This window comes from Mobula birostris, chromosome 9 (assembly GCF_030028105.1).
Source record: "Mobula birostris isolate sMobBir1 chromosome 9, sMobBir1.hap1, whole genome shotgun sequence".
NCBI lineage: Eukaryota > Metazoa > Chordata > Chondrichthyes > Myliobatiformes > Myliobatidae > Mobula > Mobula birostris.
The window spans coordinates 114,147,078-114,162,695 of NC_092378.1; the positions used below are offsets into that span (position 1 = coordinate 114,147,078).

Consider the following 15,618-nt stretch of genomic DNA (forward strand, 5'->3'; position numbering starts at 1 on the left):
GGATAGATTTTTGCATAGTAGGGGAATTAAGGGTTATGGGGAAAAGGCAGGTAGGTGGAGATGAGTCTGTGGCCAGATCAGCCATGATCTTATTGATGGGCCAGATGGCCTACTCCTGCTCCTATTTCTTATCTTCTTATGTTATTGTACAGTGCACATCCAGGTTCTCCACATAGAAATATGGTGGAATATAACTCAGTACCACACTTTCTCTTCAGACATTGGTAGCTATCACAAAAGCCATCGTTCCAGAGTGTATGTGTGTGAAAGACGAGATTATATTAATATCATCTTCACTGCCCTGACATGACTGTAATGTGTTACAACGTGAATAATGATGAGGTTTAAGAGTTGGGAAGAATTGAATCCTAATAATTTCCCCTTTTCTGGTCAATGAGCCCATTGGCAGGGTTTCAGTGTCTCACTGAAATTCCAGCCTTGCTGGAATTCATTGAATCCCCTGGAAGTGGAACACTGAAGGCAATTAATAAATAATATCATAAAGGCACAGTCATTCATGCAATAATAATACACAGAGGCAGTAATATGTGGTACATTTGCTGTGCGATTGCAACAAGAGACTGGAAATTAGTGTTCAATCATGTATGGAAAGTGAGTCTTTATCTAAACTTCTGTTTTAAGCTTCATTTCGTTCTGCACTGGAAATGTGTATAATTGCTTCAAATTCAGTTCACTTTGATTAAATAAGTTCAATGACAGATGATTAGAAGTTAAAAGGTTTGACTTATTTAAAAGATATTTGTCAAATTCTATACCTTATGAGGAAAAAAATCTACAAGAATACAAGAAAATAGGAACAGGAGTAAGCTGCCAGGCATTCGAACCTGCCTCTGCATTTAACATGATCACAGCTAATTTATGCTGGCCTCAACTCCTCGTCCATGTCAGTTCCTCATAGCCCTTACTTCCTTCATCTTTCAATTATTTATCCATCTCTACCTTAAATAATCTGATGATCTGGAATCCACCATACTCAAGAGCAGAGAATTCTCAAAATTCACTACCCTCTGAGAGAAGAAATGACCAGTTCCTTATTTTGTAAGGACACTCAGTGGCCACTTTATTAGGTACACCTGTATACCGGCAAATATCTAATCAGCCAATCATGTTGCAGAAACTCAATGCATAAAAGCATGAAAACATGGTCAAGAGGTTCAGTTATTGTTCAGACCAAACATCAGAATGGGGAAGAAATGTGATCTAAGTGACTCTGACCGTGCCAGAGGAGATGGTTTGAGTATCTCAAAAACTGCTGATCTCCTGGGCAACAGTCTCTAGAGTTTACAGGTAATGGTGCAAAAAACAAACAAAAAAAATCCAGTGAGTGGCATTTTCTGTGGGTATATCAGAATCAGAATCAGAATCAAGTTTAATTTCACTGGCAAATGTAATGAAATTTGGTGACTTTGTGGCAGCAGTACAATGCAATACATAATAACAGAGAAAAAACTGTGAATTATAGTGTGTGTATATATATAATAGTTGTTAAATAAGTAGTGCAAAAATAGAAATTTTAAAAATAGTAAGGTAGTGTTCATAGGTTCAATGTCCACTCAGAAATCGGATGGCAGAAGGAAAGAAGTTGTTCCTGAATCGCTGACAAAACTTTGTGTGTACCTTCACTCCAATACACCACCTCATCTCCAACACTGCTTTCTGGAATAGAGCTAATCTACAGAGCTAGAACTATTCATTCTTTGTTGATTCCATTTCAGAACAAAGATGAGTTGACCCTCAGTTACTGAATTACAGTTTGCACAGAGACAATGCACATATTGATGCACATTTGAAGCCTGAGTTCCGCTATAATTAGGCAATAAAAAGAGGATGAATCTTAAAATAAATATCCGGAAGACAAAGGTCCTTCACTGCCTGCCCATTTGCAAAACACTGCCTGCAGAAATCAAGATCAATTGAGAGCCCTGGCGAATCTGATTCATTCTCCAGACCATAGGAACCACTTCCCAGTGAGGGTGGAATTTCAGAACCCATTTCCGCCTCTGTTGCGTCAACTCAACCTTTAGTCTCCTGAATGAAATACCTTTGAAAGCCAAGATATCAATCCTCATTCAGGCCTGTGGTCCATGGTACAACAGTGATCTCTGTTAACTACAGCAGAAATCTCAAAACACTGGAGATGTACCAGCAACAACCCTTACACAAACTTCACACACAGCATTATTGAACCAATATCAGAGTCCTCTCCCAGGCCAAAAACCGCAGCCTCATGGCTCCACTCATGATCAATCAGCTTCAATAGGTGACCCTTGTAGTCCACGTGACTCAAACCAGACTCCTAGATCAAGCACTCCTCTCCAAACATGATTAAGGCTCGGCATAGAGAACTGTTTTCAAGAATGTCTGTGAAGCTTCCTTGAAAAAAGAAAACAACTTACTGGCACTAGACAACTTAAACATCAGGACAAGCACCGAAAGGCAATAAGCATTTCCCTTCTCGGTGAAAGAAGTTATGTGAATGTTAAGTGCCAACAGTGGAATCTACCCTATCAAGCTCCAGATGCTATAAAACACTCAAGATCACACATGGGGCTCATTCACCAACTCAGAACCCAGAGAAATACAGAGGAAACAAATCACCCTCAAGCCCAAGAACAAGATGAGAGGAGTTGTCCTCTTCTGATGGCAAGTTCTGCATCATAATGCAACCCACCTGAAGTACCGGCATCCACTATGCTGATACTGAACAGCAGGTGGTGGAAATTTTGTTCAATCAGATCAATGATGAGCTCTTCCAGAATTAACGTGGCAGAAAGACTTTTACTGTATGCATTGATTGTAAGACACATTGTCATTTGACAGCTGTTGTTACCAGTCGTCACTCTTTGGCTAGCTGTTGTGTTTCCAATGCAAATAGACTGGAAGGTACTGCAGTAATGTAAGTATCATAGCTGGTGTTAGAATACAAGGCACTGAAATGCATTATGTTCTACCTGTATTCACACTCCACAAAGTAATGTGCATAAACTTAGTGGCATTCTGTGTAATTGGGAAATTTTTAATCCTTACAAAGCCAAGATAACGCTTCTCTTGCTCCTCTTAGGAAGAGGGGATGACATTAGCTGGTTCTCTTTGAATATACAGCCTCACTAGTACAACTAAGTACTGAAACTTGCAAAATTGTGCAAATACTTCTAGCTACAGCATGGCAAGAGATCTTTACTAAGAGCTTCATAGTCACAGGCAAAATTGTTCTTGCCCTGCTTTGAGGATGCATTTATAATTGGGTCAGAAGGCAGAAGTCAGTGAGGGTCGTCACTGAAATTCCACTAAGAGAATGCTTTCCTCTATACCCTCGATTATTAAGGGTTTCCTCTGAGAGCCGTTTCATTTCTCTTCACTTCCTGCCTCTTCCTGAGTCTTTTCCTGCTCTGTTTTGCCTCATCTCATTCTTATACCTCCCTGTAACGATTGTCTTTCTAGATGGATTGGAACTTGGTGTGGGTGGGGTTCAAAGAGTTCCACACCCCAAAAAATAATAAGAGCAGGAGAGATATTGGGACCTCAAGCAAAGTGAGTCAGAGTCCTGTAAGGTGTGGGTAGAAGGAAGGTACTTGGGACTGGGTTAAATGGGGCTTATTTTCACTGAAGTATATAAAATATATGAGGTAAAACAACCCAACTCCAACACTATTCAAGCTCTGTAACCAATTCGCAAGCAAGCAGAAGATTCAAGACTTTTTTAAAAGCCTTCTTGGAACATTATGACATCCCAGGCAACACCTGAGACACCATGGTGCATGATTACCCAAAGTAAAGAAGAAGCTTTTGGGATGGTATTGACAATCTCAGGTCCCTGCAAATGGAACAGATACAAGGAGAGAATGAAGAGCAGCAGGAGAGTACAACCTGACAGCTAGCCACCCGTCCGTCTTGTCAGAAACCTCCCGCCCCACCTTCAGAGCAGTCTACCTTTCCCTCGTAAGCCTTGGCAGCCAGGGGACAAAGTGGGTTGGAAGCAGGTTATTCTCAACCTCTCAGGGGCAAACTAGGAAGAGAGACCAGAGGGCATCCAGTGATCCAGAGAAGTAATGAAAAGTCAGTTTGAAATAGGAGTGAGAATTTGTACTCCAAAGAGATAAATGGAGTCTTTATGAGAGGGAAAGATATAGCCAGTTTATATCAGACTGGTTTACACTGAAATTCCCCCTAATTTTAATCCAGCTCAATCAGTGTCTGAGAAACATTCATCTGGTATTTTCTATGTCGCACAACTGGCGTTGAGGTCAATGAAAGCGAACTTGCAAGAGTTGAGTGTCTGGAAGGCGCTAACTCTGAAAGGAGTACGCTGGCAGTGCAAACCGCAGCTCAAGATCAATGTTAATGCGGGAATATGGGCACTGAAAGAAGTAAATGCAGATATATATTTAAAATATTCCGCGCGTTTTCTGGTTTTGTAATTGCTATTCTCCACATGCTCTGCCGAGGGTGCATCATTTCGGTTTAGCAGGTGCCAGCGCGCTTTTTTGCAAGGATTTGAATATGTTTCAAGGCTATTTGAATATCGCCCAATGGCCAGGCTAGGGGGAGGATCTACGCTCACTGAAGTTACAGCGAGTTAAAATGTTCATCATGTTGGAATCAGGCAGGTTGTAAATTGTGAGGCAAAATCACCGGCGTGGAGGAGAGTGAGAGCGCGAGAGAGGGAGATGGGGGGTCTTGGATCAAAATCTCTCCAAGACCACTCCGAAGTATAAATGAGGCTTGGGGAAAGAATTCGTAACTTGGACATTTTGCAAGGTCCCAGCGATATGCACGAGTGAGACTGTGAGCAAGTTTTGAAGGGCGTTTTGTTTCTAATTCTGCATGAATTTTAATTCAGTTGAAAAGCATGTTTCCAAAGTTTTCCCCCGTACTACAGAGTAGGAAACCGACTCATGGGATGTGGTAACTGGAGCGCCTGTATTCACCTCGCTTCTCTCAAGGCTCAGACGAAGGCGCCGCTTCTTCTTACCATGATCATAGTCTTCACCTATTTTATCTACTGTCTGACGGGCTGCTGCGACACCATGCCGAGCCCCATCCCCGTGTCTCCCCAGCGCCGGGCGGCCAGCCCGCTGGTCGCAGCCGCTGACTTGGGGCGATACCAAGGCAGGGAGCCGCCCGATCGCTCTCCCTACCCCGCTCCGCTGGAGGAGGAAGCCGCAGCGGGGCGCTGGAATATCTCTGTCTTTAACAATTTTGGGAGTAAAAAGTTTCCCCAGGCCGTGATAATCGGGGTGAAGAAAGGGGGCACAAGGGCTCTACTAGAGTTTCTGAGAATTCATCCGGATGTCAGAGCCGTGGGAGCCGAGCCGCATTTCTTCGACAGAAACTACGAGAGGGGACTAGACTGGTACAGGTACTGAATCTGCGAGCGGCACCTCACCAAGCACACTCATTTAAACACAGACCTTCCCTTTCCCTTTCAATGATATTATTGATTGAAGTTAAAGGCGAATTGTAAAGTTCAAAAAATCCAAGAATTACATATTCGCAAAACAATGCATGTTTTAATTTACAGGAACAATCATAGCAAACAAGTAGCACCCATGATTGTAATGAAAGATAACATTTTGCCAAGCCATTGTATTAACGTGTTTGAAACCTTATTTATTCGTAATTATATTTGGGTGCTCTGAAACACATTATTACAATAAATTGAGAAATCTGTTTTTTTTCTGTCGAGGTTTGCGCCAATATAGAAAAAAAAGTCTGCTGAATATGACATCTATTTCATTGTCAGAGTACCAATCCTTATCCAGAACAAAGTTGAAAGGGAGAATTTAAATTTATTTCAAACTCAAGGATGATAGAAATTGTGACATGCTGCTTGCTGAATATTAAGTTCCTACTTTCTGCTTTGTCTATTTTAGGCACAAATGTGACATTATTTGAAAACAAAATATAAGAACACCTAATAGTCAAGTTTTGGGAAATCACACACACAAACACACAGAGTAATCCTTTTGGAGTTATGAAATATAAAATTTATTTTGCCAAGCTTTAGTGCTACAGATGGACTCCCATTCTCGGGCTGTACTATTAAGATGAATACCAACCTATTCCATATTGAATAGAGTTATTTACTGTTTCTTCTCGATAAAAATAAGACAACTAGACCATGCTGATCATTGACATTCTGAGTGACATATACACATATTATAGTTGGACCTACCTTGTCGTTCCAAATAAAAATCAATCTTCTCTGGACTGTTCAAGCTCAGCCTGCATAGCACTGCATTTTATTCTCAAAGTAAGAATTCATTAGTTAGTGACCCATCTCTAAGGTTTAACAAGGTGAACATTGTAATTATAGCTATTATATTCCAATTGTTGACTCAGTTACAGTATTGCAGATTATATTTCAATTTAGAACGCTGTGTGAACTCTCCAAAATCTAAATTGTTAACGGGAGGCAGCTGCTTTCAACAAAAAGGAAGAGATAAAAGAGGTTTTGCAAGAGAATGCTAACTTTTAAAAATCTGTGTAATGGAACAACCTCACCCACCAATCAAAGCTTTAGACAATGATGCACAGAAGTAGAATTCACCCAGCTACTATTTGAGGTATATCACACGCATAATAGGTAAAATAAGTATTTTATGGGATTGAAGAATGAATCTATCCAGTCAATACACAGCCACATAAGTAGGGAAAATTTCTGAGGTCCAATATATCATATGAACATGAATATAGTTGGGATACCTAGCTCTACATCAGTGAGAGTCAATAGACCGCAGCTCTGTGGAGATAGAAACTGTGTCACCGAATGCAAGTTCAGATTTTTTTTCCCGGTACCAAACTAGCAAGGAGTGTTGCTGGTGCCTTGGGTTTTCTTAGTTTGTTTTACATTCAGCCTTCTGCCTGTAGTCATGCATAGCTAGTTTCTGTGTTAGACGGATATTCCAGAATTGGCAAAAGTGCCATTGCAAGCCTTGTCATATTAGACACAGTGGTTGAGAGCGTATTATTACACTGAAGGTCTGACCTATCATGGAGCAATTCAAATTTTAAGCATGATTAAGCTACATTAGGGAGAATTTTCAGTTTACTGGATCATCATCCAATTTGCAGCAAACAAACTTGGCCAGAACATTGCAAATTCATTTTTAATGTGGAAAACAATATCTCATTTTAGAAAGACTGCAAATTAAAATCATACAGAAAAATTAACATTAAGTCACGAGTGGCCACAGAAATGCTCAAGTGTTTCTATTAATTATCTTGTGTAACAAACTTGAAGTCATTGTATTTGTTACTACGAGCTATTATTTTCACATTAAAAGTTTGTATTTATGATGTGGTTGGCCTTGTAGGTGGCCAGAGGCCTTCATTTGCACAATATGTATGGTGGTGTACTATATGTGCCATATATTGTAAGTTAAGAACTGTGACACACTGTTTGGAATATTTCCTGCAAGATTGGCTTTTATTTCTAGGAGACAGAATGCTTGATATGTATTAAAGTAAGAGAAATACAACAATACTTTAGGGTGTATCTAGTGATTTTCAGAAGATAGATATATCTTTTTTTTTGCCTTGTACTATATATTTTTCCCTGTGGTAGTTTGTAATGTGCAAATTTGATATCATGTACAGTGGATTCAAGATAATTGGGGCTGCTGCTTACTTGGGATAACTCTTAAAAGAACGAAAACTAATCAAGAAAATAGCCTGGATTCCTTTGTTTATTTGGGATATTGTGCTGCTTAATTGGGGCAGGAACTGTTGCTGAACAGATTCTAACTAGCATTGGTCATGTGCACTTGTGTGGCTGTTAAACACACCGTGCTTTGGGTGAACAGTTTTAAAATAATATCAGTTGTGTGTGTTTGTGTTCAAAAAACAACGATTTTTGTCACCGATTGTTGGCGAGAAGTAAACAGTAAGACAACTCAGAACGGTTTTGCTCACTGCAGTTTCAAGCATTCAGGTTTGGAGATGCCAGAGACAGCTGAGAATAAAAATGAAATGATTTTGCTGCATCAACAAGTAAGAAACTATAAAGAATTTGAAAGTATCAACAATCATCTTGAATATTACAAAGAAGATGAAGATTTGGCAGATGCAATCATCGACAGCGTTGTATAAAGCCAGTCAATTATCTGCACTAGATGCAGGTACTTATTTTGTTCATTTACAGTCAAAAGAATGCAACATGGATGAATTCCTCAGTCAAAAACTATTAGGAACTAATACACAGTTTTATAGCATTGTAGCAGTATTGGTAGTGTTCTAATTTGTTCTGTATTTCCTTTAAGTACATTATTTGTTACTCAGTTTGTCTTTTTTATAATATTTAAAATATTTTCATGAAACTTCAGTTAATAGGAGCAGCCTTTTAATTGGGCCAAAATGTACTGGTCCTGATGTGTCCCAACTATCTAGAATCCACTGTATGGTTTTGAAGTATCCACAGTAAGTCTCTTTTTAAGACATTGTATTACAGTTCACAGTTATTTTAGATTTGAAGTATTTTCCCTGTATTTAAATACTTTAAAACTAAAAACACTGAAATAAGATGTGTAAATTGTATGAGATTCTGGGGCTACTAATCATTCAGATATGATTTCCAATAAAATCCATGTATTTTGGGGGAAAGCAGAAACCTGTCCTCATTATCCACTGTCGAAATGTCAGTACTATATTTTCAAATTGACAATGAGAATTAATTGCCCAAAGGGTTAGTGTGAGCCTGGGAGAATGAGTAGTCTAGCCTAATCACAGGCATTTTGATTTAAAAAGAAAAGTATGGGTATCACACTCTATTACAGCCTAACCTTTCTATGTCTACATAAAATGATTACTTTTCAGTTCCTCTGATATCAATTACTTATCAAATATACCAGTGGCTTCCTACTGTAAATGGCAAAACTCACATCTTTCCACAAATTCACAGAGTTGTGACCTCCATGTGTTTTCCAAATTCAGTGTTTAAAAATGATTGAAAATATACATAAATTTGGTCTATGTCTATTACCCAGCTAATAATAGTGGTATTCTCACAGACACAATTAAAAAATGTATTGTGAAGTAATAACATTATTTTTCAGGAAATATAAAAGATCAGGATAATTTATCCTTGAAACCTCTATGATATGCACTGAGGTGAAAGTTTGTACTGCAGAAAGTCTAAACAAAATAATATATTTGTCATCTTTGTTACTGCACTGAGTTCCTGAATTAAAGGTATGTTATGGAGCACCAGTTTTTCATGCTCTTGTGCTGAAATAGAGTATTTAATAGATTAAGGACATTTAAGAAAAGTAATCAGAGAGATTGGATGAAAAGCAAAGTACTAAATTATTTCCTTTAGAATCTGATGGTAAAGTCTTAATTAAAAAGAAAATGATGATTTGTACCAAGAGTTGCCAAATTTATTTCTCATTGGCTTCTTAAAAAAGTCCTTAATATTGCAAAACTTTGTCCCTTACAATGTAAGGTACTTTATCATAAAATAATGCTGTCAAAACCATATTGAAGTATAATGTATCACAGGGAAATAACTTCCAATTTCAACAATTCATAGTCTGGAAACATTTATACCATACCAACCCTCTTTTAGCATACATTTAATTACCACCAAGTTATCTGTTTTGATCATTTTTTTACATAAGATGATGCAGTTATTGTTTAAATGCACCATATTTAAATGGTTCTTTTAAATGACCTCTTTCCCTCTTTTCACTATTTGTGTCCAGCTGGAATTGAACAGTCAGGTAAAATGTGCCTCAGAAGGTTGAGTGGTTGTGAGGAGAACTTTTGACATTATTGAATTTGTTATAACTTGTTTTTGGCATCCTAACAAATTAAACAGTCAGGCATTGACAGAAATGTATCTTAACAGCTTTACCACTGTAATATTCCTAAGATTTACTTTTAAGGGATTTGAAATATTGAAAGATTCTACAAGAATTCTGATTATTGACATTTTGTATCAGTGTAGTTTAACATAAACTGCTGTAGTACGATTAAGTGCAGAGATTTTCAGCAAGGGATTTGCAATGTGATTTCTGTCACTGAGTCTTTAATAGTTTAATGTTGATATAAACAAAATAGTTGATATTGACTGAAAAATTTTTCCTTTGGTCACACTGTGCAGAGAATTAACATTGTCTTTTCATGTTTAGTGCAATCGGAGGACAAAATGAATCTTTTTTACATGAGTAATTTGAATGTTACTGTAAATATGTAAGCTTATACAAGTTGCAAAATGGGAATAAAAGCTGTCCAACGTTGTAAATTTCTAAGGTGAGAGCATTGTCAGTGGGAAGTATAGGTGTTATGCCTTCTGTTGGGTCAGTGCTTGCATCCTTTTGTATAGATGAAAAAAAATTGAGGATATCATTGCGCTTCCATGCACCCCCTAGTGACCAGTCACAGAATAGGAAAGGACAAGGCTTGGTGTATTCTCCCAGTTGTAAAATTGTCTTTTTATAAACGGCACATTAAAAGAGCATCTGAGGAGCAACAGTGAGGAGTAAGCTTTCTGAAGCCTGCTGATTGGAGCTGGGGGGGGAGGGGGTAGGTTGCCCAGGGTCACTGCCTTTGCCTCAATATCCTGAAGTGGTTGACAGAAAAGTCTGCCTGTAGATACCTGATGTGAACACAGGATTGAATGCAGCTTTGATGACTTGCTATGGTCAGTTGGTGGGCTTTTGGATGTCTTTTAAGCATCTATTGGGCAATAGTATGATATGACAGAGATAGGAAAACAAAAAAAAATTGGAAGTGGACCATAGATGTACAGTACAAAAGCCCAGTTCTAGTGCAATATTTTATCACTTGGTGAATTGAAATTACCTTAGCATTAACTTATTTTATAATACACAATGTATAAGATTCCAAATCTTGAAGGAATAAACCCAACGGTTGGTGTTCTGGTGACACTTAGGAAGGGTATAATATAGTTGGGGTCATGAAAGTCTTACCCAAACAGGAAAGTTGATCATACCAGCTCCTGGTATTTCCAAAATGTATATACCATAGCTTATCAAAACTTTTAGCATTCAGAGGCCAAATGACTACTCTAAATTCTTGTTTACTTTGCAAAATTAATACTTTCATTCTTTAGCTAAATGTAGCCACTTCCATTTCAATTGGAGGCATGAAATTAAGTCGGTGGGAAATAATCAGCAGATCAGGCAGCACCTGCGGGGAGAGAAAGAAAGTGAATGTGTTGGATCAATGGCCTATTCGGTAGTCATGTGTTTTCTTTTGTACATGAATGAAAGTTGCTTTTCTCGATGGCATGTTGCCATGGTCAGAACACTAGTTCTTGAGCTTTATGCAATTACTGCTATCAGTCACTTGGGTGGTTGAAGTGATTTGAGTTGTCGACGCTTATTTATTTCAGCTAATGTGGATTTTATATTTTTTCATGATCTTTATATTAAACATAACAATAGCAGACAATATGATACTTTGGTTGCTGATAATTCACTCCCTCTTGTGTGATAAAAATGAAATTCTGCAATAATTTAAATATTGAACAATGGAATTAATGTTAAAGAGCAATTTAATGTTCAGAAAAATCAGATCATTTGTATTAAGTAATTTTAAATTAAGAACAATAACTCATACTGACATTTTAAAATAAAACTGAAGAAATGGAACACACAGCAGAATTGAGAGTGGAGTTTTGCAGTTACTGTTGAGCTAGAGGAGTCGTATAAAAGATAAACCTTTTTTTGGTTGAAATACAATATTGAGAAACCAATATTATAATTTATGAGTCAATTCCTCTTAATGCAGAGCTTTCTTCGAGGCTTATTATAGATTTAAATGCTTGCATTATTGATGGATTGATGGGACTAATGATACCATGTAGTTATTTCTCCTGGGTTCCAGTATAGATTGAGTGAAATGTACTGCTGGCTCGAAAGCAGAAAGCTTAAAGTCAGAGCTGATGAAAAAGGTTGAGTGTCTGAAAGTACAGTTTGGTTTGTTAACATCATCAGTCATTACTACTACCTGTCAATACAATGGTAAACGGGAGTTCCTAAGCCATTGGTTTATTCAGTCTCCTGCCGATAACTGTTGAGCAACTTTTCAGATGTGATTCAACAAGGATGGCAAAGTAGAATCCCTGAGGATTTGAGTCTGAGGAGAACAAACGTGGAATAGTTGAATATTAGGAAGCAGGTTGAAGAGTCTAAACTTGAGAAGGGATTGGGACTATGCCCAAGTGAGCAGTGGGAGATAGGATCCATATTCAGAGGCAGAGGATTTGGGACCATGTCCAGGTTGAGGAAGATGATAGGGTCCATGTCTTGGATAAGGAGAAATTGTGATTTGTTCCAGGGGTTGAGCTCAGTGTCCAGAAACCTAGGAGAATTGGGATTAAAGGTCAGTAGCTTGGGCAGTTGGGATCCATGTCCTGGGACCAGTAGAAATGAGATTTACGTACAGGAGCTAAGGGGAGTTAGGAGTCATATCCAGGAGCTAGGGGAGTTGGGATCCATGACCAGGATTTGGGGGAATCAAGATCCATATATTGTTACTGGAGGACTGTGCAGTGAGGATCCATGCCCAGAAGCCAAGGGGAGATCAGGGGCCTGAGACTTTGGGTTCTTGTCCAGGCACTGGGGATTTGAGATCAGTAGCCTCTGGATCTGGAATAGTAGGAGAGAAGCTGGACACGTTGGATCTGTTTACTGAAGCTAGGAGTTGGATCCATGGCTAGGGATAAGCACACATCACACTTTGGACCAGGAGGGGAGCGGGTAGCCCTATGGCTCAGAGAGAAACCAAACAAATATGGATGGTACACATAAATTGGGCTGTCTATTGGGGTGCAGTTTTCAGAAGATGGATTTTATTTTTCCATAAGTTGTTCTATTTAAGATTTGAGGTAAAATCCCAATTGAAACTTTAGCTATTGCTTTTGAGTTAATTATGTTTGATCTTTATCTCTGCCTTCCTCATGCTGGCCTCCTGCTCTGCCATTGGCAGCTATGCTTTCAGAGATCAAGTTTGAAGCTGAGAAGTTATTTTTCTAAAGCTGCACAGCTTTTTTGTCCCCATTAAGGCATTTCCTAAACCCTACCATACTGATTTAGTCTGCTATGTCAGCTTTTGTCTGATAATGCCACTGTGCAGAGCTTGGGGAAGTTTTACTGGATCAAAATCTGCCACAACTTGTTGACATATGATTCAACTCCACACCAGGCAACTGGTGTGTTCAATTTTGTTGGTCCTCTTTATAAAATGAAACATTAAAAAAATACATAAGCACTTTCAGTCTTCCTGTGAGAACAGATCTCCAGTCAGCTTTTAGATCCATAAGCCTGGGATGTTTTAGTCATGTGATCATTGCAATCATCAATGCTTTATTTTTCTATTCAAACAGTTCTATAGCTCGATTGACGTAAATTTTTAAATAATGTTCTTTTGTGCTGATGCGAAGAGCATGTACCATCCCTTTCAATTGGCAAGTTTATCAAGGGAAGTGATAATGTGATGAATGCCATCTATCTGGACTTTTTTCCACAAGTAACACGAGTCTCGTGACATTTTCCTTGCCGTAGCTGAGCATTGCTGGACTGCATACATCACCAACATGTGCAAAGCACATGAACTTAACCAAAGTGTACAGAAAAGAACGTGCAAGATAATTGAACTTAAACCTAAGGGGATCTTCTGCAGATGAAATTTCAGATTCTTTGGTAGGGTTGGGATGGGGGGGGGGTGAAATTGGTGGGTGAATGCATTATAGGGGGGCCTGTAATCTAACCCATTGCATCATTTATACCCTTGGGACTGGGATTTAAATGAAGCCCAGCTTGCTAGTTTATAAACCTTCCCTATTTGCCGGCTGTAGCCCTTTATTAAATAACTTTGTTTGATCTCCAGCCAATTCCTACTCGGCAGTAATCCGCAATGAAAAAAAAATGCAATGATTTGGTTCAGTACTAAGTTGGCTAAAATTCATTAGAATCATAAGGGGTGAGTGATGTGCTGAATAGAAATGTCATACTAGAGAACTTGTTACTGTGGTTTGTGGATGTAGATAATTTATAGAACGAAGGAAACTGTTTCTATTGGCAGAAGGACTGATAATCAAAACACACAGATTTGTCAAAAGAACTAGATGTGAGCTGGAGATCTTTCTTTAACGCAGAGAATTGTGATCTCAAATGCACGCCCCAGCAGGATAGGCTATGCAAATTCAGTGGAAATTTTGAAAAATATATTGGGTAAATATTTGAAGGAAAACATGCATTAGGCCATGAGAAAATTGTAGCAACTAGGGACTAATCAGAAAGAAATTTCTGAATAGTCCCTGTGCTGCACTTTGCTTATTGACTAATGTACGAGAGCACACTGGGGCACAATATACTGCGACCTCTTCCTATGCAGGGTATTATTCAAGGAAATATACAGTATAAAAATTCATTCAACCCAAACAGTGCTCATATTTTGCTTGAGATACACCCCTCCCCAATTTCAAATCACATCACTGTTTCCTTCCTGTCGTTACTTACTAATATGCTAACCAGCTCAATTTGAGGGTAGCAGCTGATAATAACTTTTCCCTCAGGTAACAAGTATCCCTATCCAACTATCCCCTGGATGTAAAGATGATCTTAGAATTTCATTTTGGAATTACTAATGACTATCTTATGTTAATAATCCCAAATTCTGGCCTTTCTGTGCATCTGATTATCCATTTTGTAACCTGAAAGATCCATCTCTCGAGTCATCCCTCAATTTTCTCCTCTTCTAAAGAAACACTCTCTTCATTTACTCCAGATGAATGTGCCTCTTCGTTATTGCATTGTTCAATTAAATCTTTTTTGCACCTTCTCCAGTGTTTCTCACTATCCTTTTTAGAATATGGAAAATGCATAGAACTCAAAGAGATGTCCACCAACATTCAACACGTGGTCAACTTAGCTTTCCTGCTAATCAGTTCTGTTCCCACATTTTGATATATTTTTGGCTCATTGCTTTGTATTACTGCATTTGATGTTGTATGTGCCTATAGCCAAGAGTTCCCATACAAAGGTGGCAAATCTTTTAGAGAGCGAGTCTGAGTCCAATTTGGCAATAACCTTATAAAAATTTCTTGTGTAAATTTCATGGTAATTTTGAGGAGAGAATATCATTGGTTAATCAGAATCAGAGTCAGGTTTGAAATCACCAGCATATGTTGTGAAATTTGCTAACTTAGTGGCAGCAGTACAATGCAACACATGATAAATATAGAAAAAAAGAATTACAGTAAGCATAAGGATGTATATTAGCTTGTTAAATTAAGAATAGTAGAGCAAAAACAAAAATAGTAAAAAGAGGTGAGGTAGCGTTCATGGGTTCAATGTCCATTTAGGAATTGGATGGCAGAGGGGAAGAAGCTGTTCCTGAATTGCTGAGTGTGAGCCTTCAGGCTTCTGTACCTCCCTCCTGATGGGTAACAGTGAGAAGAGGGCACTTCCTGGGTGATAGGGGTCCTTAATAATGGATGCTGCCTTTATCAGGCACCGCTATTGAAGATGTCTTGGATACTACCAAGGCTAGAACCCATGATGGAGCTGACTAATTTTACAACTTTCTGTAGCTTCTTTTGATCCTGTGCAGGAACCTGTTCAAAACTTG

The 15,618-nt window shown here is 38.5% G+C and overlaps 1 protein-coding gene across 1 annotated transcript in view; it reads left to right on the plus strand.

Moving 5' to 3' along the window:
- Positions 1 to 4,598: 4,598 nt before the first annotated feature.
- LOC140202987 (heparan sulfate glucosamine 3-O-sulfotransferase 3B1-like) overlaps positions 4,599 to 15,618 on the plus strand; it is a 213,409-nt gene continuing 202,389 nt past the window's right edge. The window contains exon 1 of the mRNA XM_072268642.1: positions 4,599 to 5,380. Within this exon, the coding sequence (XP_072124743.1) occupies positions 4,917 to 5,380 (464 nt within the window). The 5' untranslated portion in view covers positions 4,599 to 4,916. The remainder of the gene's footprint in view (positions 5,381 to 15,618) is intronic.